Source organism: Priapulus caudatus, unplaced genomic scaffold (assembly GCF_000485595.1).
Source record: "Priapulus caudatus unplaced genomic scaffold, Priapulus_caudatus-5.0.1 Scaffold520, whole genome shotgun sequence".
Lineage (NCBI taxonomy): Eukaryota > Metazoa > Priapulida > Priapulimorpha > Priapulimorphida > Priapulidae > Priapulus > Priapulus caudatus.
In genome coordinates, this window is record NW_014577581.1 from 98,350 (window position 1) to 122,205 (window position 23,856).

At 45.1% G+C, this 23,856-nt stretch overlaps 2 protein-coding genes across 2 annotated transcripts in view; both read right to left on the reverse strand.

Moving 5' to 3' along the window:
• Positions 1 to 1,415: 1,415 nt before the first annotated feature.
• LOC106811258 (probable ATP-dependent RNA helicase DDX46) lies at positions 1,416 to 4,515 on the reverse strand. Its single transcript, XM_014814818.1, has 4 exons — positions 4,487 to 4,515; positions 3,746 to 3,916; positions 2,987 to 3,178; positions 1,416 to 2,040 (listed from the first exon to the last, which is right to left on the reverse strand). The coding sequence occupies exons 2-4, from the start codon at positions 3,893 to 3,895 to the stop codon at positions 1,987 to 1,989; spliced, it is 396 nt and encodes a 131-aa protein (XP_014670304.1). The 5' UTR covers positions 3,896 to 3,916; positions 4,487 to 4,515; the 3' UTR covers positions 1,416 to 1,986.
• Positions 4,516 to 7,524: 3,009 nt separating this feature from the next.
• LOC106811255 (probable ATP-dependent RNA helicase DDX46) overlaps positions 7,525 to 23,856 on the reverse strand; it is a 40,911-nt gene continuing 24,579 nt past the window's right edge. The window contains exons 13-18 of the mRNA XM_014814812.1: positions 14,744 to 14,849; positions 12,656 to 12,777; positions 12,275 to 12,378; positions 11,442 to 11,604; positions 8,854 to 9,028; positions 7,525 to 7,639 (exon numbers count right to left, since the gene is read on the reverse strand). Of these exons, the coding sequence (XP_014670298.1) occupies positions 7,623 to 7,639; positions 8,854 to 9,028; positions 11,442 to 11,604; positions 12,275 to 12,378; positions 12,656 to 12,777; positions 14,744 to 14,849 (687 nt within the window). The 3' untranslated portion in view covers positions 7,525 to 7,622. The remainder of the gene's footprint in view (positions 7,640 to 8,853; positions 9,029 to 11,441; positions 11,605 to 12,274; positions 12,379 to 12,655; positions 12,778 to 14,743; positions 14,850 to 23,856) is intronic.

Here is a 23,856-nt window from a genome sequence, read left to right on the forward strand (position 1 = left end):
CACGGCAACATTAAACAACAAATCACATATACAAACAACTCGCAACAAATCACTACAATACAATTGATTTTATTGATGTAAAACTGAAGAGTAGGCAGTGCATGACGGTTCCGAACATGCTTACAATGGAGAGAAGGGGTAAGAGGGAAAGAGAAAAAGAGAGGGGGGGACAGAAGAAGGAGGAAGGGGAGGGAAGAAGAGGGAGAAAGGGGTGAGGGAGAGAGGGAGAGGGAGAGGGATGGAGACAAAAAGAGGAAGAGAGAGACGGAGAGAGGGAGGGAGGGAAGGGGAACGAGGAGGGATGGAGGGAGAGAGGGAAGGAGGGAAGGAGGCGGTAAACCCCGGCCCACACGTGAGTAATTTTACTCAAGTAAAATGATGCATGCGTCAAAATACTCACGTGTGCGCCGGATTTTCGTTGAGTTTTCTGACGCATGCATCAAGAAACTCAATATCAAATATGTTTGATAATTTTTGACTCATGCGTCAAAATACTCAACGTGTGCGCGCTAGCTGCGTAAATTTACTCAACACTCGTACTCACAGCGCAGGCGTTTAAATCATTTTAAAGATGACTGTGCCCAGTATTGGCTACGCACAGTCATGTGATCTATATTACCACTTATACCTCGAGTAATTTTACTCACGTGTGCTGCGGACGCTGAAAATATTCCGTGTGAGAATTTTTGACGCATGCATCATTTTACTTGAGTAAAATTACTCACGTGTGCGCCGGGCTTAATGGAGGAGGGAGGGAGGGAGGGCCAAGGAACAAAGGGAGAGAGAGCGAGGGAGAGAGAGAAAGAGAGAGACTGAGAGAGCGAGAGGGAGAGAGACTGAGAGAGCGAGAGAGTGAGTGACTGAGAGAGCGCGTGAGTGAGAGAGAGTGCGAGAGAGGGAGAGCGAGAGAGGGAGAGCGAGAAAGAGAGAGAGAGAGAGAGAAAGAGAGAGAGAGAGAGAGAGAGAGAGACCAATCACTCCATTCAGCTTCATCTAAGAGAGAGAGAGAGAGAGAGAGAGAGAGAGAGAGAGAGAGAGAGAGAGATAGAGACCAATCACTCCATTCAGCTTCATCTCGTTGTTGTGATCACCGTATAATCACGCTCATACATAACGACCATATCCACAACAGAACACGGGATTACAGACGCGTGCTGGTGATGTCCGTCGTGCGACATCGTAAAGCCTAGCGCAGACTTGCGACTTTTCGTTGCTCGTCGCTGCAACCTGAAACCGCATGTGATCGGTCGCACGCTTCACCGTGCGTGCGCATGCAAGCGATTTCGAAGCGATTTCGGAGCAATTGGGAGCGACGAGTTGCTGAAAATCAAATCAGTTTGATTTCTTTTCAACTCGTTGCAAGCGACCAGAATCGCTACGAGTTGCAGTTGCACGCTCCCGCAGACATGTAGATTTCACAGCAATTTCGACTGCGATTCTAGAATCGCAGCCGAGTTGCATGAAAAAGTCGCAAGTCTGCGCTAGGCGAGATCGTTAGTGATAGTCAAGTGCTAAAGACACGCTGCACACGAGGCGCGCGACTTTCATGTAGGTGCAAATGTTGAGAAACACGGGAAACGCGCACGCTACTGCGCGACGACACAGTCGGCTAGATAGACACGCTCTATTGTTTCGCACGATTCGCAACGACGAGGTTCATTCACAGGCGTTGCATTCATTTAGGTTTTATCCAACCAAGTACAACCGCGCTCCAACTAAATAATCTCGCACATAATATATAGATAGGGTCAAACAATTAAGGATGAAGAGAGACCAAGAGGAAGTGGCAAAGGAAGAAGATGAGAGAGATTGGGTAGACGGCAAACTTGACAGATTTTTACTTGACAATTATTCCACTATTTAACTAATGAGATGCTCAGAAGTTAAAGTATCGCATATCATATCTTCATGTTATGACCACATATATATATATATACACATCGGTGTGGTACACGAAGTAGACGTCCTCCGGTAACCATGACAACACTACAACACTTTGTAGCGGTTCTTCTGAGCCGGTTGGTACTGGTAGGAATTTTGCTGAAACACGAGAACACGCCAGAATGAGTACAAAACAACACCAAAACCTAACATATAAAAAACATTAGGAAAATGAATAGCTGCAGCAGAAATAACAAATATGCGACGCCGACACAAATTGGTGCGCATCGTGGATGTATACGATATATTCTATTGATGTATATGTTTGTAATGGTGATTCAGGCGTATTGGAGTATGTGTCTGGATTGCTATTATATATGGTCAAAATGATTAGGGATGCAGCTGGTTAAGGTACCTTTTGTATTTAAGTTGGGATATGATCGAGCTACACATGATAAATCACAGGTAGACAGAGGCTTGTAAATGTGTTCACATTCCCTGATTTTAGTGTGGCTTTTTACTCTTGGCGTCGCACTCACAACACAATTACACGCATATTGGACGACGAGTTGCGTTCGTGTCCGTCGGTGAACTAATTTAATTGCTTATAGTCACTAAAGTGACTTACCAAGCCACCACTTATCGCCTCCACTTACATCGCACTTATTGCACGTATATCCACAGCCGCATCCACTTATATCGCCTGTATCCTCACATATTGCAGTAGGACGCTACGCGGCTGGCTAATAATCAGGCCCCCCTATCACCTTTACGAATATGCACGCCTGTCGCCTATTAACTTTCACTGGCATTAATATAACATCGTTACACTAACGAGCGTGCAGCGTGCGGTATGGTACGACGACCAGTTGCGTTAGTGACCATCGGTAAACTAGTCATATTTATTAGTCGCTAAAGCGCAGGAAAAAAATGTACTTTTTTTTCACGGGAGCTCTTTTTCAAGTCTGTGGAAAAAATAGCTCACGTCAAAAATTTGTCGGAGCTATTTTGAGCCTCACGTGAGCGATTTCGGAGGTTTGAAGAGCGAATCGCTCGTCGCTCCCACTATTTTTTACCCTGCTAAAGCGTTAACGAGCGCGCTCACCAGTCTAACGAGCTCCTCCTTGATGAGACGCGTCACCTCGGCCTTGGCGACGGCCAGCGAGCGCTCGTTCGTGCTTTCGATGGCCAGATAGAGCTTCCTCTCTGCGGCGGGCGGGTCCTTGTTCGGCAGGCAGTAGGTGCCTCTCACCGTGATGCCCGCCTCTGAGTACTCACAGATCTGCTCCAACGCCTCCTGTAACCGCGGCGATGAATACAAACATTATTATTATTATTAAATCTTTATTGCATGTAATTCAGATACAAATACTGACAACGGGTTTTTTCATGGATAAAAAATCTGATAAATGCAATAGTGTTGAGTAGTTCAATTGATGAAATTTCTGACTGATACAGACAGTACAATACAATGCTATACAACATGAAGAAAAAATATATACAAAAAAAAACTTCAGTATGTTCTGTACTAGTAAAGTGATTAAGGTAAGTGTTGAGTAGTTAGAATGATGTCTGTCGTGAGTCATGCAACATGAGTCCTAATCAAATCTGATAACTTCGGTCAGCTTTGAGAAATCCTCCTGATAGGAGGCGAAACGTCAGCAGTACGTTTTGAATCAACACGGTCGAGTAAAAATTAACCAAGATAGCTCTATTATCTACCAACCGAATGAACTTATTTAATGAGTTATGAGTCATAATGTTTAATTGCGGTTACTGACAACAGCGGCCCCTGGTCGCCAGTGCACGTTTACCTTAGGCCTAAGTAACGAGAAATCTACAGGTAAAAGATGCATGCACTGACCTTAGAGGTTACCCTCCAGCGGCAGGTCTGTGGGAAGTCGTTGATCTCCAACTCCAGCTCGTATCTCTTCAGCGTTTCCGTCTGCTCCTCAGCCTCCGGCTTCTCCTCCGTCTTCGTGTAGTTGAGCTTCGCGTGAATGCGGTCGGCCATCTGCTGCGCAATCGACTTCGCCTGCGACACACACGGATACGATCGTTACCATAGTTACCACCTCTGCCTCTTCATCGTCTCCTGATCCCAACCATGCCTGCCACATGTGGATACGACCGTTACCATAGTTACCACCTCTGCCGCTTCATCGTCTCCTGATCCCAACCATGCCTGCCACACACACACACGGATACGACCGTTACCATAGTTACCACCTCTAACTCCTCCGCTCCTCTTCTTCATCCCCACCACACCTGCCACCCATTAATACATAAGAGTTGCTATAGTTATGCCCAGTGCATCCTCACCCCCTCCTCATCATAACCTCCTTTCCTCAGAGACGGTGGGTCCTGCAATGCGTCCCCCGCTCATCATAACCTCCTTTCTCTCCCCCTCCTCCCCTCTCTCCCTCACTCCTTCACTCACAGAGACGGTGGGTCCTGCGATGTTCTCCCCCCTCCTCCCCTCCTCTCCCTCTCTCCCTCGCTCCTTCACTCACAGAGACGGGTGGGTCCAGCAATGCATCCCCCCTCTCATCATAACCTCCTTTCTCTCCCCCTCCTCCCCTCTCTCCCTCACTTCTTCACTCACAGAGACGGTGGGTCCTGCAATGCGTCCCTCACTCAGAGATGCCAACACATATTTGAAGCAATCTGTAGTTTCTGGCCATCAAAATAGTAGTTCGAGGGTCACGCAGTGACCCGAGTTTGCTAGGGGGGTCCGGCATGCCCCCCGGAAAAATTTTTGATTCTGAGATGCAATTTCATACATTCTGAGGGTCAAAAATGACAATAAATTGACAAAAAATGACAATAATTAACAAAAAAATTGTTTTTTTCGATCACAGTGAAATTCGTAGTTTGATACAAACTCGTCGTAGTGGTGCAAAAGGAATAGAAATTCTTAAAAATACGGATAAATCGTTAGAGTGCGTTTGCATCTCTGCTACCTATCATAATCTCCTTTCTCTCACCCAACCTCTCCCTCCTCCACTCCTCTCTCCTCATCCTTCTATCCCTCACAGAGACGTATGGGTCTTCGATGTTCTCCCCCCTGCCTCCTCCTACATCCTTCTCCCTCACAGAGACGGGTGGTTCCTTGCGAATGTTCTCCCCCTCCTCCCCTCCTCTCTCCCTCACTCCTCTCACCACAGAGACGGATGGGTCCTCGCAATGCATCCCCATCACTCACATAACTCCTTTCTCCTCCTCCTCTCCTCTCTCCCTCACCGCGATCATCTCGACAGGGACTGGTGGCCGTCCTGGCAATGATCCCCCGCTTCATCCTAATCCTTTCTCTCCCCTCCTCTCCCTCTCTCCCTCACTCCTTCACTCACAGAGACGGTGGGTCCTGCAATGCATCCCCCCACTCATCCTAACCTCCTTTCTCCCCACCTCCTCCCCTCCTCTCTCCCTCACTCGTTCACTCACAGAGACGGTGGGTCCCTGCGGATGCGTCCCCCTCCTCCCCTCTCCTGTCCTCCTCTCCTCACTCCTTCATCCTCACAGAGACGGTGACGGGATTCACTGCGATGTTCGCCCCCAATCCTCCCCTCCCTCTCTCCTCCTTCTTCCACTTCACAGAGACGGTGGGTCCGCCAATGCATCCCCACTATCAATAACTCCCTTTTTCCAACCCTCCTCCCATCCTCTCTTCCCTCACATCGTTCACTCACAGAAGACGGCGGTCCCGCGATGCGTCCCCCCTCCTCCTCCTCCTCCTGTCCCTCTCTCCCTCACTCCGTTCACTCAAGAGACGGTGGGCCGCAATGCGTCCCCCTCCTCCCTCCTCCTGTCCGCTCACTCTTTCATCACAGGACGGATGGTCGCTGCTATGCGTCCCCATTCACGCCGATAGCTATGCTGCTGCCGTCATGTCCTAGGGCTGGTTCACGCGAGGTTCTTTTCCATGTGATGCGCGTTGCCATGCGCTTCGCCATCTCCAAGCTTCTTGCTGGTCGCCGAGGTGCAACAACAATGACAGGCATGAGAAACAGGGGCCCAGTTGTCAGAAACAAGAGCCGCAGCAGCGTCGTGGGCTCATCTGAGGTCTTTGCTACGGGTTATAAACTACATTTAAGTCGGTGCGTCAGTGACACCTTTTGTTACGGCGCAGATATGCAGATACGCAGTGCTTTACACATCATTTTTAGCACCTTCTGCATACCTCCCAAATCCCATTGGTTGATACAAATCGCGTGCCTGAAACTCCTGTTTCATGGTGCATTGTGACCCTAACCCTAACCCTATTAAAAAATATAGATAAATTAATTGTTGTACAAATTATTTGTTGTTATGAAATTGTTGTAAAAATTATTTGTTGTTATGAAATTGTTGTAAAAATTATTTGTTGTTATGAAAAATTAATTGTTGTAAATAAATCATGTAAATATTTTCCTTAATTGGAAAGAAATAGTTAAATGGATAAAGATAAATACAGAAAACAGGTAAATAATAAAAAATCTGATGGGATTCGATCCAAGGACCTTTGAGCCGTAATCCTGTGCTGTAGCCGTTTGGCTATCAGGGCATATTGGGTTTCCAGATTATGGATGTGCCATGAATATGAGAACACTGTCTTGAGGGTCAAAAGGTTATCCGACACTTACTCTTCGCATCAATAAAGCCATAAAAATGTTAGGTCAATGCTGAAACAAAAAAGTTTTCCAATGTCCTCAGAAAATGTCTAAAATCTGCCCTGTGCCCTATTGACCTTTGACCTTCGACTTTCAAATCCGTACGTCGAGCCGTTTCGATTTGTGCCCAACTGTTGACGCACGCACGGACGGACGGACGGCCGGACGCACGCTCATGCGATTCTACAAGCTGCATCCGACTATGTCGTATGTCAGATGAGCTAACAAAATTAGTCTTAACATTAGTCTTAACACTAAAATTTTTTCGTAGACCGTCGACAGCACTTTGTTTCGTATTCTTACGAGGAAATCTGCTACGATTTTTCATTCAGGTAACTTCGCAGCGTTTCTGTCGACGGTGTCGAACGAAGAGAAAAAGTTAATGCTGCTAAGACTAATGTTAAGACTAATTTTGTTTCTAACAACAGGACCCAGGTTGAGATGTTTTTGGAGGAAACATTTCAATTCGTGCCTTCGGTTTGCGTCGCACACTGTCCTGCTAGGGGGGTCTGGCGCCATGGCCCCAGGAAATGTTGGAGTGTTGAGTGGAAATTTGGAAGTGCAGATAGGCCATTTCCATGCATCCTGGTGGAAATTGTAAGTCTATGCTGTTCTTAGTAAAAGACCAATTTCATGACTAACGATTCAAAGTCTTGTCATTTTCTATGAACCGTTGTCACAGAGTTTCCGTACCTGTAAGAATTAGGTAAAAACCCTTTACATTACATGGTATTTATCTGGAGTTCCGTTACTTGTGTGTGAAATTTGACATACTTTTCCTAACATGAGGTTTATATTAAAAATGGCATCCATTTTGACAAGAAAAATACACCTTACTCCCCCTCAAATTTTTATTAGTTTTTTTTGCATCGATCTCAAGAATGACCAAAATGAGGCAATCCGCGAATCCGCGAGAAATTCTCATGCCTGTGTATAGCAGCGCTGGCTGGTTCGGCGAATATTCACGTCCATGGTGACAGGTGCTTACCGGACGGCTGGGCAGGTGGCGCCACCGTGACTCCTGACTGCGAGTTCTGGTTTTTGACGGTGACGGTGATGTCTTTGACAGTCTTCTTGCTAGCGAACATGTCCTCAATCTGCTGGTCGATCTGAAACACATGAGAAAACAAGTGAACGTCACAGAAATAAGCGAGCGCCGAGCGCTAGATGGCGCTGCCGTCGCTGAAACCCGTCTTTCACGTTGCCACAGCTAAGTTGATTTCACGGACAGATTTATTATATTAATGGTAACTTGGCACATGTAGTATAATATAATTTTTGGGTGCCCTACTGGGCTACTGGCCTAGTGGGCTAGTGAAGAGATTCACAGTTTTCACTGGCGGGTGGCACCACATACAAGGCTCTCTTCTTGGCACCGTAGTACCAACCATGTTTTCATGTCGCCGCTTATATACAGGGATGAGATCGGAGAATTTAATTTTCAGCTGAAATTGAAATTAGCAAACAGAGGAGCGAGCAATGCGAGGACCGTAGGTCATCGCCATGCTAGGGGGCTCCGGGGGCATGCTCCCCCTAAATTTTTTTAAAAGAATGGTGCAATTTGGTGCATTCTAAGCTATTCTGTACACATTATAGGAGACTCTTGAATCACTTTTTCAAGTTGTCAAAAGGAACAAACGAACTATGAATAGGAAATCAGGGGGCTGAAAATAGGGCAAGTTTTTTTATTAAATGTCTAGACATAATGATATTTTTCTGTTACCACCCCTCGCTTGCATTGTTTTACTCAGACATAAGCTGCCTTGCTGCGACGAGATTTGAATGAAAAAAACACAAGCAACAATCGTTGAAATGAACAATCAGTGCATAGTTCCTGCAGCACAACATGCAACCAACAGCAACATGTTGGAAACCCGGCCCCCAAAGGGCCAGGCATGGTCGTTTACGTGAAGTCAGCTAGCCTCAAATGTTCGGCCCCTCTACTGCAGGGCCTGTGAACGAGGTGATTTTTCCTTTTTGCTGGTCCACCACAAAACAATTACCACTGTATACTTCGCTGCCAGTTCTAACTGTCCCTACACCTCCTAACAGGCTACAGTTCAGGTGGCGGCGCTCGTATTTTGAGGTTATAAATTTAAATGTTTTTTCATGTTAACCGCCCCCCCATTTTTCCTGCACGAATTAGACGTTTTTTTCCCACAAATCGACCCCCTGGGAACTGGTCCCAAATCCCGCGGATTTTCCCCGCGGATTCTGGCGGCGAAAATCTCATCCCTGTATATAAGATGTGCATGATATTGGAGCAGTAACATCATTAAAGACAGAGCAAAGGTTCACACAAACGACTATAGGTGGCGCCTACATCGACTGCGTCCTCCTCGTCGGAATCCTGCAGGCCGAGAGCAGCCTTCTGCAGTTTCTTCCTCTCTGTCGCCATCTGGTGTTCGGTTTCCCGTCCATTTAGCCATTGGCGCGCCGAACAAGCACTTCACCGCTACTTTGAAAACGCCCGCCCCCCCCCCCCTCTTCTTTCCTTCCTGCAAGGTCAAGTGATGCGCTGGATTAACACATGTACTGCCAAACACACGCATACACATACATGCCCAGGGGTAGAAATGTAGACGTAATACACAATTACACACACACACACACACACACATGTACATGTGTACGCAAAAAAATATGTCGTTTTTCGGCATGTTAGTTCTATCCCTAAGGCTAGGTGGGTGAGGAATGACAACTTCTTCGTCGCTTAGTACAGCAACAATTTTTTCATAAGTTATTATGTGCAATTCCAAAAATAACTAGAGCACTCGGAGAGCACAGACCTCCGCCAAGGCAGCTCAATTATCTCACTGTGAAAATTTTTATTAATTAATTAATTAAATAATATAATTGGGATCAGGAATCAACCAACCAAAAAATTGTAAATCAAATTTTAGTTAGCCGCCATTTCTGACTTATCTGAAATTTAATGACAACTCCGTCGCATAACTTTTTTTTCAGTTAGGCTGTAGCACGCACAAACCAAACAAACCACAACGCCGGTGAAAACATAACCTCCTGCCTAACGCCCTTGGCGGAGGTAAAATTACAAGTCCCGCCAGCTTACTAACCAATTTTACATAACTCAAACGTCCCGCTTGCAATTTTTTTTGTAATCAATTTTGCGGCGCGCACAGTGAAAATTAAAATGGAAAATTCAATGCGAAAAAGTAACACACGCTCACAGAACAAAGACATAATCGAAGCGAAATTTATAAAGCCGCCAGGGGTCGCGGAAATAACGCGAGTCGCGAAGTCAAATACTCCTGATTTACTTGTTTGACCTCCTCTGATTTTGAGCATATGGCAGAAAGGAAGTAAAGCGTGTGAAACTCCCTGAAAAAATTCTTGCTATACTACTAGTTTGTGTTTGTAAGCCAGCGGCCCTCGGCGGAAAATTGCCGATTTTTTTGCCCAGCGATTTTGTCCCCAAAGATAAAATTTGGCAGACGTTTTGCAACCACATGAATCCTTAATTAAAGTGTCCAATTGACACTTTGTAAACTCACCACAAAAAAAGGACACAAATGCGTGAGTGAAGAAGAAAGTTTCAGTTTTTAATTGAGGCAACCATCGACCCTACATGTATGGGAAACGAAAGAATATATATTGGGAGAACTCCATTAAATATATCTGGATAATTATTATTGGTGTAATTTTTTTTATGTGCAAATTAAATGTTTGAGATGTGCAAGTCCCTGAGATGTGGCGAGTGGATGGCGTTACAGCCCTAAATTGAATCGCCATTGTAATATCGTTTTTTAGTAATTATTCCAGATTTTAGGCACTGCCCGCCTAAAAGCCGAGCTTATTTCCAACGTAGCTGCCTATATACCACGTGAACAAATGGTGTGTTTTTCCCTGCCCATAAACACAACTTTTGTCAAAGTTAATTTGGTTTGGCATGGAAAATTGTTTAGCTTCCTATGATTTTTTTTCCCCTGGCGTAAACCACAGCGGTTGGGGCCCGCCCAATCTGTATATCGGGGGCAATAATAATTTTAAATAAACCAAAATAAAATTCAAATTTGTGAGGCGGTAAGATGCGCCTATACCCGCCTTTGATTGTTCCCTTAGCGGATGCCGAGTTTGAAATAAAAAGGGTTTTTATGATGCGCTCCGACAAGTGAAATTTGTAAAACTTTTAAGCTCTTAATATAGAGCGCCGTTTTTTAATCGGCAGGGTGGAAAGCGGAAATACCGCAATTTTGGCGCATTACAAGATTTTATTGTCCAATGAACCTCTGTAAAAGCGAACGCAGACGAGTGGTGGACAGCCAACAGATCTGGGTTTGTTTTAATCTTGGCGTGTCCTATATAGAATATGCTTTAAATATTGGGCAAAACGGCTACCTAACTTTTTGCATAATTTTTTTTTTTTTTTAAATATCAATAACGGCCCTAGCCTTATTCATTCAATGCCCAAAAATAAGGGCAAAATCCGTTTGTACCTGAACTGACTAATGCGCAAATTCCGCCATTTTTTTGGAAAAAATTGCCGTAGGCTTTCGAAAAGTAACGTCGCCTGGGCCCGGCCCTCCAAAATAGGACGTTACATATTGGAAACAATAGCAGTTAACAACTTATACCCGAATTTCCAGAACATAGTGGGGTCAAACGGTTCCTGAAAGTTTTATTCGTGAACCAGTTAAGCCAAATGTTGAAACTGGAGCGGACGCGACGTAAAGCCGGACCCGACGATCCATGGCAAATAAGGCTTTCAGGCGCTTGGAGCTGTCAAGGTTGAGCTGAATAAGGCACAGCGCGTTATTTGTTAATATCTTTAGTTTTTGAAAGCTTCCAGACCTAAGCCTCTTTTTGAGGGCAGGGAGTCCATTGGACTCCCTTGTTCAAAAGTTAATTTCTACCCTTAATTTCTAACCGGCGAGCGTGGCGAAACCTCACCGACTTCATCCTGTCCTTGTAGGTCGAGGACATCTCCATGAGTTCATCCGGCATGGGTGCGCCGGATAACTCGAGCGCTCTCAGGATATCTCCGACGTATCGTTCCTGGTCCGGAGTGATGAACGTGTAGGCCGAGCCCTTGTTGCCAGCCCGGCCCGTCCGCCTAGACGCAGAGAACGAGAACACGTGTTAAGCGAATCTCCGAAGCAGAACAATGTAGTACACGTCGAATAGAATTTTGAATGCCGAGATGAAAAACAAGAGTATGTGTTTAAATGAAATTTTGACATGAAATACAAGTACGTGTTGAGCAAAATTTGGACGCAAAACAATAGCGTGTACCGATCAATGTGTATATTTGTATTGTTAAATATATAGTTAACATAGCTCGCATGTGTTTAAGGGTGCAGTACGTTAATGTTGCAATGAATGAGCACATCGACATCAGTAATGCATTGATGTTAATGCAGTAATGCAGTAATGCATTGATGTTAATGCAGTAATGCAGTAATGCAGTTATACAGAGTGCTCGGTGGTCCAGTGGTTAGGCCACGTATATTGTCCACCTCTCACTCCAAGGCTGAGTTCAAACCCCGGCCGGTGCAGTGAATTTTCTCAAGGTGTAAAAACCTGGCTTTCAACATTGGAGACTGTGAATCTCCCGTGGCTCGGATGACCAAGTAAAATGGTTGACCCGTCTCCAGTAATATTAAGGGCGGCTTTTAACAGACGGTGAGGAGCTTGCTAGCTCATGTTATATCTGTTACAAATGTACGGTTTTTAAATTAATAAAATTTTATTATTATTAATGCGTGGTCTGTGCGTGCACTCACCCACATCGGTGGACGTAATCCTCATAGTGATTCGGACAATCGTAATTCACCACCAGCACTAGTTGCTTCACGTCCAAGCCACGCGCTGCGACAGACGTCGCCACCTAGCAGGAAAGAAAGACAACAAACGTTAAAGAGCTGACCACAAAGCGGAATTCCAAACCGACCTGCCAGTATGCACTCGATCGCACATATAACACAAGGATTACCTAAGAAATAAATCATCAATTATTAACAAATTAATTACGTGAATCTTCTAGGCCTTCCCCCCTGGCCCTACCAAACATTTTCGACGTCATCTTTTTATGATGTACCACCAAGGGTTGCCACATTCTTCCCCCAGCCATCACAGATACAGAAAGTGGATTACCACACACTCACCAACAGGCTGATGTTTCCATTCTTGAAGTCAATGATGGTGCTGTCTCGGTCGAACTGGTCGATGCCACCATGCAGGGACAAGCATGGGTACGAAGCTTTCATTAGGTCCTTCAGCAGAATATCTATAGAGATATTCATGTCGCGTCAATTAAACGAATTATTTCATAAATAACTGCACAATCGAAGAAACAGTATAGTGAAATATAGTCCCATATAATAGCAAACATGTTACCGATTACTTCAGTGTCAAAATTACCATGGGTTTATGCTGTTATGATATATAAAATAGCAAATAATGCAGCCACATTCTTTCATATAGTGATAATTCCACCAGCGGCAACCACCAGATAAAAGTGCATTTCATTGAGCAAAGAAATGGTTCTAGACTGGTACAGTATCTCTTTTGCTGAATTCGAGTTAATGTGTAAAGGCACAGGGACAGGGTCTCGCGAGAAACAAGTGGCATCATCACGTAACCGCATCAACACGATGTAAACAAACCGATTTCAATCTTGAATTTTTGTGTGAAAATAACGATGTACGAGTGTTCTGAGACATGTTAGCATTACTTTAGACACTTGCTGTTATGTGAGCAATACCAGTAAATATTGTAGTGGACAGAAAGATATGAGAACAGTGAAGATGACCGTTTGAAATAATTACTTTAACACCAGGAGATGGCGCCACCGTGCAGGCACAGACATGGGTAAGCTCAAATTTTATGGGATTTGCTAGAACACGGGCGTCGAAGGAGGGTAACGTGATGTGGCTGCACTTGTGTTAGGATTAGGGTTAGGGTCAAGGTTAGGGTTAGGGTTAGAGTTAGGATTAGGTTTAGGGTTAGGGAAATAAGGCCATGTCTAGCCTGGAAGTATGACTGTGGAATCTTTCTATGGAAGATTTGGACTTTGAAGCGTACGAAGTGACTAGTGCTGCCACGTAACGGCACCCTCCTTCGACGCCCATGTTCAAGCAACACCCAAATTTAATTAGGTACTTCAGCAGAATCTCCATAGATATCCATGTTATGTTAACTAACAACAGAAGATGGCGCCACTGTTCAGGGAGAGGCACGAGTGCACATAGAAATTAGGCAGAGCAGAATAACAGTACATAAAGGATTTATACACCTAACATTATACACCTTTGGGACATGATCCTATTACCCAAATCAAGTCATTTTTAAATGATAGCTGAGGAAAGTTTGCTGAAGCAGTCTGATGTGGACACACACCTGTACAAACTGCATGCAGTGCCCCTTCGTACACTCAGGATACCACTGCCACAATGCTAGCACTATTTTTAAAGTGGGCGGAGCTCCGGGGAAATCCAGCGAATGGAGATTCGAAAACAGCGTATGATTTGAAAGAGGTAACTGGGCGCACAATTCGCATACTATTTCGTATCACTATTTTATCAAATTTTTCATGAAATAACGGGCGAATTTTTTATATCTTTGCAACTTTTATTAGTCCAAATCTTATTACATAGGATACAGGTAACGTGATTGCTGTAAAACGTGTAGTAAAAAAGCGTTACAAATTGTAACGGAAATCTACTTGTGGCAGTGGTGAATTGAGCGAGAGCGCCATCTGTCATGGAGTTTGACACCTGCACTCGTACACACATGCGTGCGTGTCTGCGAGCAGGTGCACACACACACCTGATGTGAGATCGTATGAGGAGGGGGACGTGCATTTCACTCAGGCCACAATTAAAAAAATCTTTGTTTGACCTCACCCGACCCTGGCTGAAAAGTTTGGGTAGGTAGGTAGGTAGGCTTTTTTGTAGGGGGGTCTTTTAACAAATTCAACATGGTGTCTACATGCTCGAGTGTGCTTGTGTGGAGATACCTTTTATCTTGAATGTTTCTTTTGCTTGGTACATATAATGTATTGCCTACAGATTTATATAATGTACAGTGATACAATTTGTTAAAAAGAAAAGAAAAAAAAATCAATAAATTTTTTTGAGTCGGCCCTTTTTTGGCGGGTCGGTCGGGTGAGGGCCAACAAACTATATTTTTATTATGGCCCTGGGTGTGAGTGAGATCGTGTGAGGAGGCAGACGTGCGTTTCCCTCACTCACCTGCGTTCTCCTGCTTGTCGACGAACACCAACACACTGCCCTTCTCCTGGTAGACTCCCAGCAGCTCCAGCAGCTTGAAGAACTTGTCGTCCTCATCAATCAGCAGCTGTAACGTAGCAGACAGACGTAGATAGATAGATAGATAGATAATAGGTTTATTGCAAAACTAGTATTAACAATAACAACGTTACAATTAAAATAAATTTTGCAAACACGATATCATCAGGCAGTATAGAGCTGAAATTGATGATATTTACAATAATATTATATGTCCCATGGTAAGACATAGATATCACTTAAAATATTGGTTCATAAAATTATATCACTACAACTAAAATACTCTTTAAGATTATATACAATATTTTATATAAACTCAGACGTAGCCGTTCCTGAGCGTAATGCTGCGTTTACGCCTATAGATTTTTGTCACGCAAATCGTACACGATCTTCAAGTGCATTCCAACACAATCGCTCTGAAATTCGTATTTGTTTGGAGTCGGTGAGTAGTCTAGGCCGAGTTGAGAATTAGAATACGCTCTATTCTCAACATCGGCGACTTGGACTGCGCGACCCGACTCCAACACAATCGAATTTCAGCGATTGTGAATGGAAATCGCTTGAAAATGCGTACGATTTATGCTGAAAAAAATCGATAGTGTAAACGCAGCATCAGTGTTACGATACAGCCTACTCGTACACGTCCGTAATGCTTCTGTTTAGACAGTGCCGGTGCGAAGACGTCGTGTATATTATATGACGACTTATTCTAATACATACGATCGGAATACACAAAGCAACCGCACGTCCAGTGCCACACGCGCCTTCCTTCTCTCGTAATTTCCTTTCTCCTCGCATCTAGTCGCTCCTGCATACCCCCAGCTAAACAGTAGTGCCGAGTTTGGATCTTCGGACCAGCGGGAACTCATGCTCTGTTCGCGCAACCTTATGTTGTACGTATTTACAGTACCACATGAGAGAGCCGTTGCGAAGTGACAACCGCCAATCGCTCATTAGCACTGCCCTGTGCGTGAGGGCACAGTAGGTTTAATCTCGCATACGACTCACGACCGCAGCACGAACGCGCCTGGTAGGACCGCGCAAGCGTAGTAAGGGATTGTATCGGTAAACAATATAGCTTTGACTTGATTATCTCTAAGCTCTAAATTATTCATTTCTAAATACTCGTGGGTGTAACTACAATGCACAGTATCATAGAAGAAATCAACAACGTCCCACTCAACTTCCCAACATTGTCACAGGCATCCATCCTCACTCCTCTCGCCACTGCTGTCCCAGAAATATGGCCATCTGGTTTGTCCCTCCCCCAGCCATTGTGAAAATGCATCGCAGCCCGTTAGGGTGCATCCAGGAAAAATTACGTTTTTTTTCAACGGGAGCTTTTTTCAAGTCTGTGAAAAATAGCTCTCGTCGAAAATTTTAGGGAGGCTATTTGAGCCTCACGGGTAGCGATTTCGAGTTTTGACGAGCGAATCGGCTCATCGCTCCGTGTATTCTTACCTCGGTGCATCGGCCGCTGGAACCTCCAAAGTGTTTAATAAGCACTCCCATATAGTCAGTGTTTCACTATGTTTTTTCGTTCAGAAATATGGTAGATGTACCAACCTACATTTTTTGGAAAGGTCATAGGCATGAGGAATCCGAAAAACAATGTTTACATTTGCGGAGATACGGTGCATGGCCGCCGATCTTTTGATTTTCAAATGGCGCGCCATAAATACATATTTGCCGTTTCTGCCTTTAATACCCTAAACAATTTTTAAAATATGCTAATCCTATGTTTTTTCAGACAGGAATCCATTGGTGACTATAAAGAATCTAACTGTAACACTTGTTATTTTTTTCAGAAATATTTGTTTTTTTTTTACTTGAAAAAACAATACAAAAATCCATTAATATATAGCAATATATATGCGTTTCGCAACATATAAACTGCCACGTTAGTTGGATCATAAAGCTTCTGCTCTATCTAGATCCAAAAGAGAATGAAACAGAGAGCACATCCAGGTGGGCAGGGTTCAAATCACTTTGTGTCAAGCTGGCCTAATGTCTGACGCACTGTCGCGACTACCACTGCTGCCAGAAGTGGGATACATAAGTGGGCCTACCATGCTGACAGGGCTCGAATTAACCGATCGCACCGACGCAATTGGCGTCGGGCTGCTACTCCATCTGCCGATACTGCACGCTGAAATCCAACCCGATCCTGACGGCAGTTCCATGCTTGCCCTTTTGTGTAAGTGCCGTCGGTGCCTTTAATCTACTGCTCTAGTTTCGTTTTAGTCGAGTCAACTCTAAACGTGCGCGTGTCGTGCTGTAGTGCAATGAATAGCTTAAAACCGATAGTCGGGGCAGGAGGGAATAATAAACAGCATCGGATTAATTATTTCGCTCCTGGGATACCGGGAATGTAAAATCTTGTTACTCGGTATACTTCCATTATGCAAGGGGGGTACAGGTCGGTGTTACGGTGTAGCTACATGGTGCTATATATGTTTTGTACATTAAAAACAGACCATGTTGATGTAATATTAATTTGTTATGAGTTTTCTTTATTTTACAAAAAGTGCCATTGGCTCTCCTAATTTTTGAAGTTGCTTGGTGCCTTTTAAAATGCTCTGTGCTTGCCATTTTAGAGAAAATTCAAGGGTGATTTCTCACTATGCCCCTAAAAAAAATTTGTGCTTGCCTTACTCGTTCGCTTAATAAGCCTGAGCTGACTGTGATTACTGGGCCAAGCATCCGAATTGAAGATCTTGGTGCGTGCTGGTGAAGAATACCCGACAGTGATTTCGTTCGACTGCAACTTCGACGAGAAGGCAGTTGCAGTTACTGGATTCAAGACTTGATGCTGAAAGAAGCAGTTTCCCCGTAGACCTGGTGGAGCTACATGCTGTGGATGGCTTGCGCGAGAGCTCTGATCGTCCATCAGAAAACTCAGGGATAGATGATGCGTTGGATTGAGTCTTGACGTATATCGGCTTCTGCACAACGCAGACAGATCCTCAAGTGCGCTAACTATCAAGAGAGCGTCTTCGTGCACACTCCAACTTATATGCTCTATCATGAACTTGATCCTGAATCAGTTTTCACAGAAAAGCCCAACCTTAAAGCATTTGCGTAGAAGCAGCATATAATGTGCAGGAAGCTTGTGGCAAAATTCAGCAGCTTGACAGAAAGGCCCCAAATCCTAAAGCGTGACAAGACGAATGACGACTACTACAACCTCACTAACTGACGACGTCATTCAACAGCTGAAAATGTTGGAAGCGCAGACAATCCAGCAAATGAATGTTCAAGTCTTGATGAAGCTTACATCACACGCGGTTGAAAAATCATTGTGCTACTTTTGTTGAGGCATCCAGGAATTCCAATCGTCGTTTCTCCCACCTTCAAGCTGGTGAGGTCACTAAGCAAGTTAATTCCCCCCTTTTTCCCCGCCCCGCCCCCCCCTGGAAAAAACTTCGTAATAAAATACAAGCGGCCTCTGGCGCAAGTTAACATTGCAGACTTGCATGAGTTGAAGACAAGGCCATCCAGAAAACGGAGTGAACTACAAGACGGAACATATCTGTGGGACCAAGAGTACGATCCCATTTATCTGCGATTGGAGCAGACCACGCCATATGAACGATACTCAACAGGATGATGAAGATTAATTCTGGTTAATTTGGCAATTCCAATAATTCAACGCTCGTCAACGGTTCTTTCTGCCACTCTGATATGTTACGTCTTTCACTGAATTCAAGGGCCGCAATCAATCTTGCGGTAAACAATGCCAGCAAGAGCATCATATGTTCAACCAAGGTGCTGTGAGAAAACGCATGACAACGTTGATCGCAATAGTGCCATATCTGAGTTGCACGCAATCCCTTCGCTGCTAGAAGGTGTACTCAGCTCTACAACTTTCATCACACATGCATATGTCCCACAAGAGAGTGCTCAGCAGATCCTGATATCGACGACACTGGGAGAAGCTGTATGTGGATTAAGCGTGTGCAGAACGGCATTAATGGAGATGTTCATCTTGTGGGCACAAGTCAAGAAGCAGATACAACAGATGTACTGTCAGGAAACAAGAAGCAAACGTAAAGATCCGTGACCAGTCAGTAGATCCGAAACGAAACGGAAGATCTATACGGTCGTTGATGTACTAGCCAGATCAAGCCGTGACATCGATCAAAGCCATGCGATTGAAGCTTATCTTTACGATTCACTCTTACCCGCCAAAGCATGTTTGCAATCCGACGTTCATCCTACCATGTTAAGCTGGACGAAAGCAAAGCTTATCCCTACTTGACAACATTGGTAAATACGACAGAACTCATGCTGATGCACAAGCAGCAGAAGCAACAGAACAGGCCTAATGAATATGCTGAATACAGGAACGTCCTCTACATCACCATCTATGAAATTGCTGTTGTTGATTGGAATTGGTGCTCGTCAAGAAGATGAAAAAGAATAGCCAGCGACAATGCTATATCAGTCAAAGATCTGGTCATTCATTCTAACGACCACTTATGAATAAACATGACAGCAGATCGACTGAACTATCTTGTATTCGACACATACAAGGCAGACTCATTAAAGCAGAAAACCAGAGAGAAACGACACAAAGGCAAGACGGCTTGTTCAATATCCAGATTGCATATGATACAACGTCGGATCAAAACATATACCAATGGGCCAGTTTCTATCTCACGAAAAGACGAAAGCATATATACCGCTTCTGAGCAACACTGGAATATACGGCATAACTCCCCTACTAATGCATTCACGTCAGCATCGGCCATTACTATAACAACGGCAGAGGCATGCAGTTTGACCCAAACAACCACGAGACTGTGACACATGATGATCAGCTAGCAGACCGCATCCGCAGACGTTATCTCTAACAGCAGCGTAGGTCTTCTTCACGCCACAGAACGACGTCCTAAGTTCTGGCTGTTGCCGCTCATGACAACTCTGCAAATAACACATCGATGGCCATGTATTCTAGGTATTGTGGAGGGGGCCTCACTGAGAGCAGGCTAGGAAGAGACAATTAAGGCAACAGCATTACCTGATCCAAGGCAGTTCACTGGGGCAGACAAGTCGGTCGAATTCTCAGGAGTAGTAAAACGAAATGTTTCAACCTACACTCAAGCTGAAAAGACTAGTCAAAGCATAATGAAAGCTACCAGAGGACATACGATCTAAAGCAGGAGGTGAAGACATATTGGCCAGCCTTTGTATCTTAACGTACTGGCCAAAAGGATTCAGATGGCAAGTATCCTGACCTAATTGGCATATGTTTGCGAAAATCTGGCAGAAAAGTAACAAATTGCCTCGCAACAACGATGTGCCCTTGATGAGGCCTAATCGAACGTGTGCGAGACATGAGTAAAGAGTTGGTGCCTTAGGCCACCTCATTGGGCAACATTGTTTGACGCACTCAAACATGGCTACCGCATCAGGAGAACAAAGTACATACTACCTACACCACTCTGACATAAAGTTCTATCCAGCCCACAGGCTATGTCGAGTAGTGAGATTCATTGTAAAGCTAATTTCTCAAACGCAGAGGTGCTGCCATGTAGAAAGAAATGACTTAACCTTGCACCGACTTTGCTTTGTGAACGACTGGAAAACCGATTGACTAGTAATTGTCCGGCTATGACATTCACAGACAGTGAAGATGAACTCTAAATGCCATATTCTAAACATGTGATGTATGTTCAGACTGCAGTTATGTTGCGGTCGTTTACTAGCTATACGTTCATCCTTCTAAGAGGACATGAATGATTGCACCATCTTGACGTGTATTAACTGCCTGTTACACAATTATAAACATGATATGATGTATTTCATTAGCACTATCTGCATATAAAGACAGATTTTTGCAAAAGTTAAAATCTTTGATTCTTGTATGATGTTCTCCATAACATTAATTCTCAATACTTTCGATGGATCTGTCCCTAATTAACATAGGATTAGCATATTTTAAAAAAGTTTTAGGTGATAGAGCAAAATACGGCCAAATATAGTATTCTAAGGCGTCCATATTTGAAATTCAAAATGCGGCATTGCGGTAATCTCCGGCAAATTTAAACATTGTTTTTGCGAATTCCTCATGTATAACCTTTCGCAAAATGCATAGGTTTGCTAATGCTAATCCATAATTCTGAAACGAATTAAATTTATTGACATAGTTGAACTCCATAATACATCTTCTCCTCCTCTCGCCTTCTGCCCCCCCTCTATACCCGCTTCACTCCAGCAGGTTCTCACCTGCTTCGTCGCTGAGAAAACTACGGGCTGAAAAAAAGGCTCGTCATCCTACTCGACGGGGCCTGTTTTAAACTGATGAATTACGTAATAAAAGCTAAATCTCCAAATTGACGGACACGAAAAAAGCCCCGTGACTAAGCCGGTTACCGGAGATGGGTTATGTTTACGGGTGCTTGGGCGCGATCGGCCCCGTGATAAGACAAAGCCTGGCACAATGAAAAAAAAATTTGTTGCGCCTCACTCCGACTCAGCTAAAAGGTGTAGGTAGTAGGCTTTTTCTATTTTTTTTAGGGGTCTTTTACAAATTCAGCATGGTGTCTACCTGCTCGGTGTGCTGTATTGTGTGAGATAACCTTTTATGTTAAATGTTGTTTTTGCTTATACATATACGTATTGCAACAGTAAATATATAATGTACAGTGATACAATTCGTAAAAAAAAAAGAATGGAAGACACTAAAACAACTTTTTGATCGCCGCTTTTGTGAGTCGGTCGTTGTGAGACCAAACTAAACAATATTTTTATTATGCCCTGCCACGGCATTTCGGTCGACCTCCTGGCGAAGATGTGCGTCCTGCCACCTGCACACTCACATGTTTGTTGAGCACCTTGCGACGGAGTAGTCTCCATCGTCGGCGAACGTCCGCTGACATGACAGTCTGCGTGCCGGCCGCGTTTTCTCAACAAGTGCGGCATTCACTCGAGATCGAGAGACGCGTGTGATACGTGTGTGAGAGCTGTTGACAACGGTGAAGACGCGATGTGAGACGTGTGTGAGATGTGCGTGAGACGCGTGTGACAACGTGAGACGCGTGCGAGACGTGTGTGAGACGCGTGGTAGACGTTGGAGCGCGTGTGACAACCGCGAAACGGGACTCGTGTGAGATGTGTGTGAGACGCGTGTTGAGACAAGTTGAGACGCGTGTGAGATGTGTTTGAGACGCTCGTGCGAGTACTGTGTGAGACGCATGTGAGACTGTGTGAGACGCGTGTGACAACGCGAAAACGCGTGTGAATCGTGTGAACAACGGAGATGCTGGACAACGTGAGACACGTGCGAGACGTGTGTGAGATGTGTGGGAGACATCACGTGAGACTCGTGTGAGATGTGTGTGAACGCGTGTGAGCACGTGAGACCGTGCGAGAGCGCGTGTGAGACGTGTGGTGAGATGTGTGTGAGAACAACGTGAGACGCTTAGACGCGGTGACATACGTGAGACGCGTGGAACCGTGGAGATGTGTGTGAGAGCGCGTTGTGAAAGTGAGACGCGTGTGAGAGTGTGTGAGACTGCGTGAGACAACGTAGACGCGTTGTAGACTGGAGACAAGGTGAATCGCATGTGAGCATGCAGTGAGATGTGTGTGAGACGGAGTGTGACAACGTGCAGCCGTGTGAGACGGCGTGTGACAACTAGTGATATCGCGTCTTGAGATGTGTGAGACGGTGTGACAACGTGAGATTGTGAGATACGTGTACAACGTGAGACGCGCTGAGATTGTGTGAGCACCGTGTGACAACGTGAATTTGTGAGACGCGTGTGAGATGTGTGTGACGAGCAACTCCGTGACAACGTAAGACGCTGTGTGAGATGCGTGTACAACGTAAGACGCGTTGAGATTGTTGTGAGATGCATGTGACAACGTAATACGCGTGTAGATGCTTGTGACAACGTGAGACGCAGTTGAGATTGTGTGTGAAACGCGTGTGACATACGTGATAACCGTGTGAGATGTGTTGTGAGACCGTGTGACAACGTGAAACGTTGTGAGACGCGTGTGACAACGTGAGCGGCGTGTGAAACGCGTGTGCCACGCGAGACGCGTGTGAGATGCTTGTGAAACGTTGCTAGACACGTGAGACGTGGTGTGCGACGACGTGAGATCGTGTGTGAGACAAGTGAGACCGTGTGTGAGACAACGTGAGACGCGTGTGAAGACAATCGCGAGATCGCGTTGTGAGAACAATGTGAGACGTGTGTGAACATACGTGAGACGCGTCGTGAGACAACTGGAGACTGTGTGCGACGATCGGTGAAGACGTTGTGAGACAACGTGAGACGTGTGTGAGACAACGGAGACGCTGTGAGACAACGGGCGAGACGTGTGTGAGATCAATGTGAGACGTTTGTGAGACAACGGAGACGCGTGTGAGACAACGTGAGAGTGCGTTGAGACAACGTGAGACGTGTGTTAGACAACGTGAGACGACGTGAGAGCGTGTGTTGCGACGACGTTTAGACGTTGTGAGAAAACGTGAGAGCGTGTGTGAGAAAGTGAGACGTCGTGGTGAGACAACGTGAGACGTTGTTTGCGACAACGTGAGATGACGTGTGTGGAGACAGTGTGAGACGCGTGTGAGACAACGTGAGACGTGTGTGAGAAACGGTGGGAGACGTCTGTGAGACAACGCGAGACGCGTGTGAGACAACGTGAGACGTTTGTGTTAGACAAACGTGAGATGTGTGAGACAAGTGAGACGTGTGCTTGAGACCAAACAGTTAACCGTTTGGGAGACGTGTGAGACAACGTGAGGGCATGGTGTGAAGACAATGTGAACGTGGGTGAGACATACGTGAGCACTGTGAAGCAACGTGAGGCAGGTGTGAGACAATGCGAAGACGCGTGTGAGGACATGGATGTGAGACTGTTGAGACCAAACAGTGAGACGTGTGAGACATAACGTGAGGCATGTGTGAGACAACGCGAGACGCGTGTGAGACGACGTGAGACGTTGTGTTGAGTACGAGTGAGACGTGCGCGAGCGAGACAATGTAGACAATGATCTTGGGAGACGGAGATATGGCGCCATGTGTGCACACTATCGC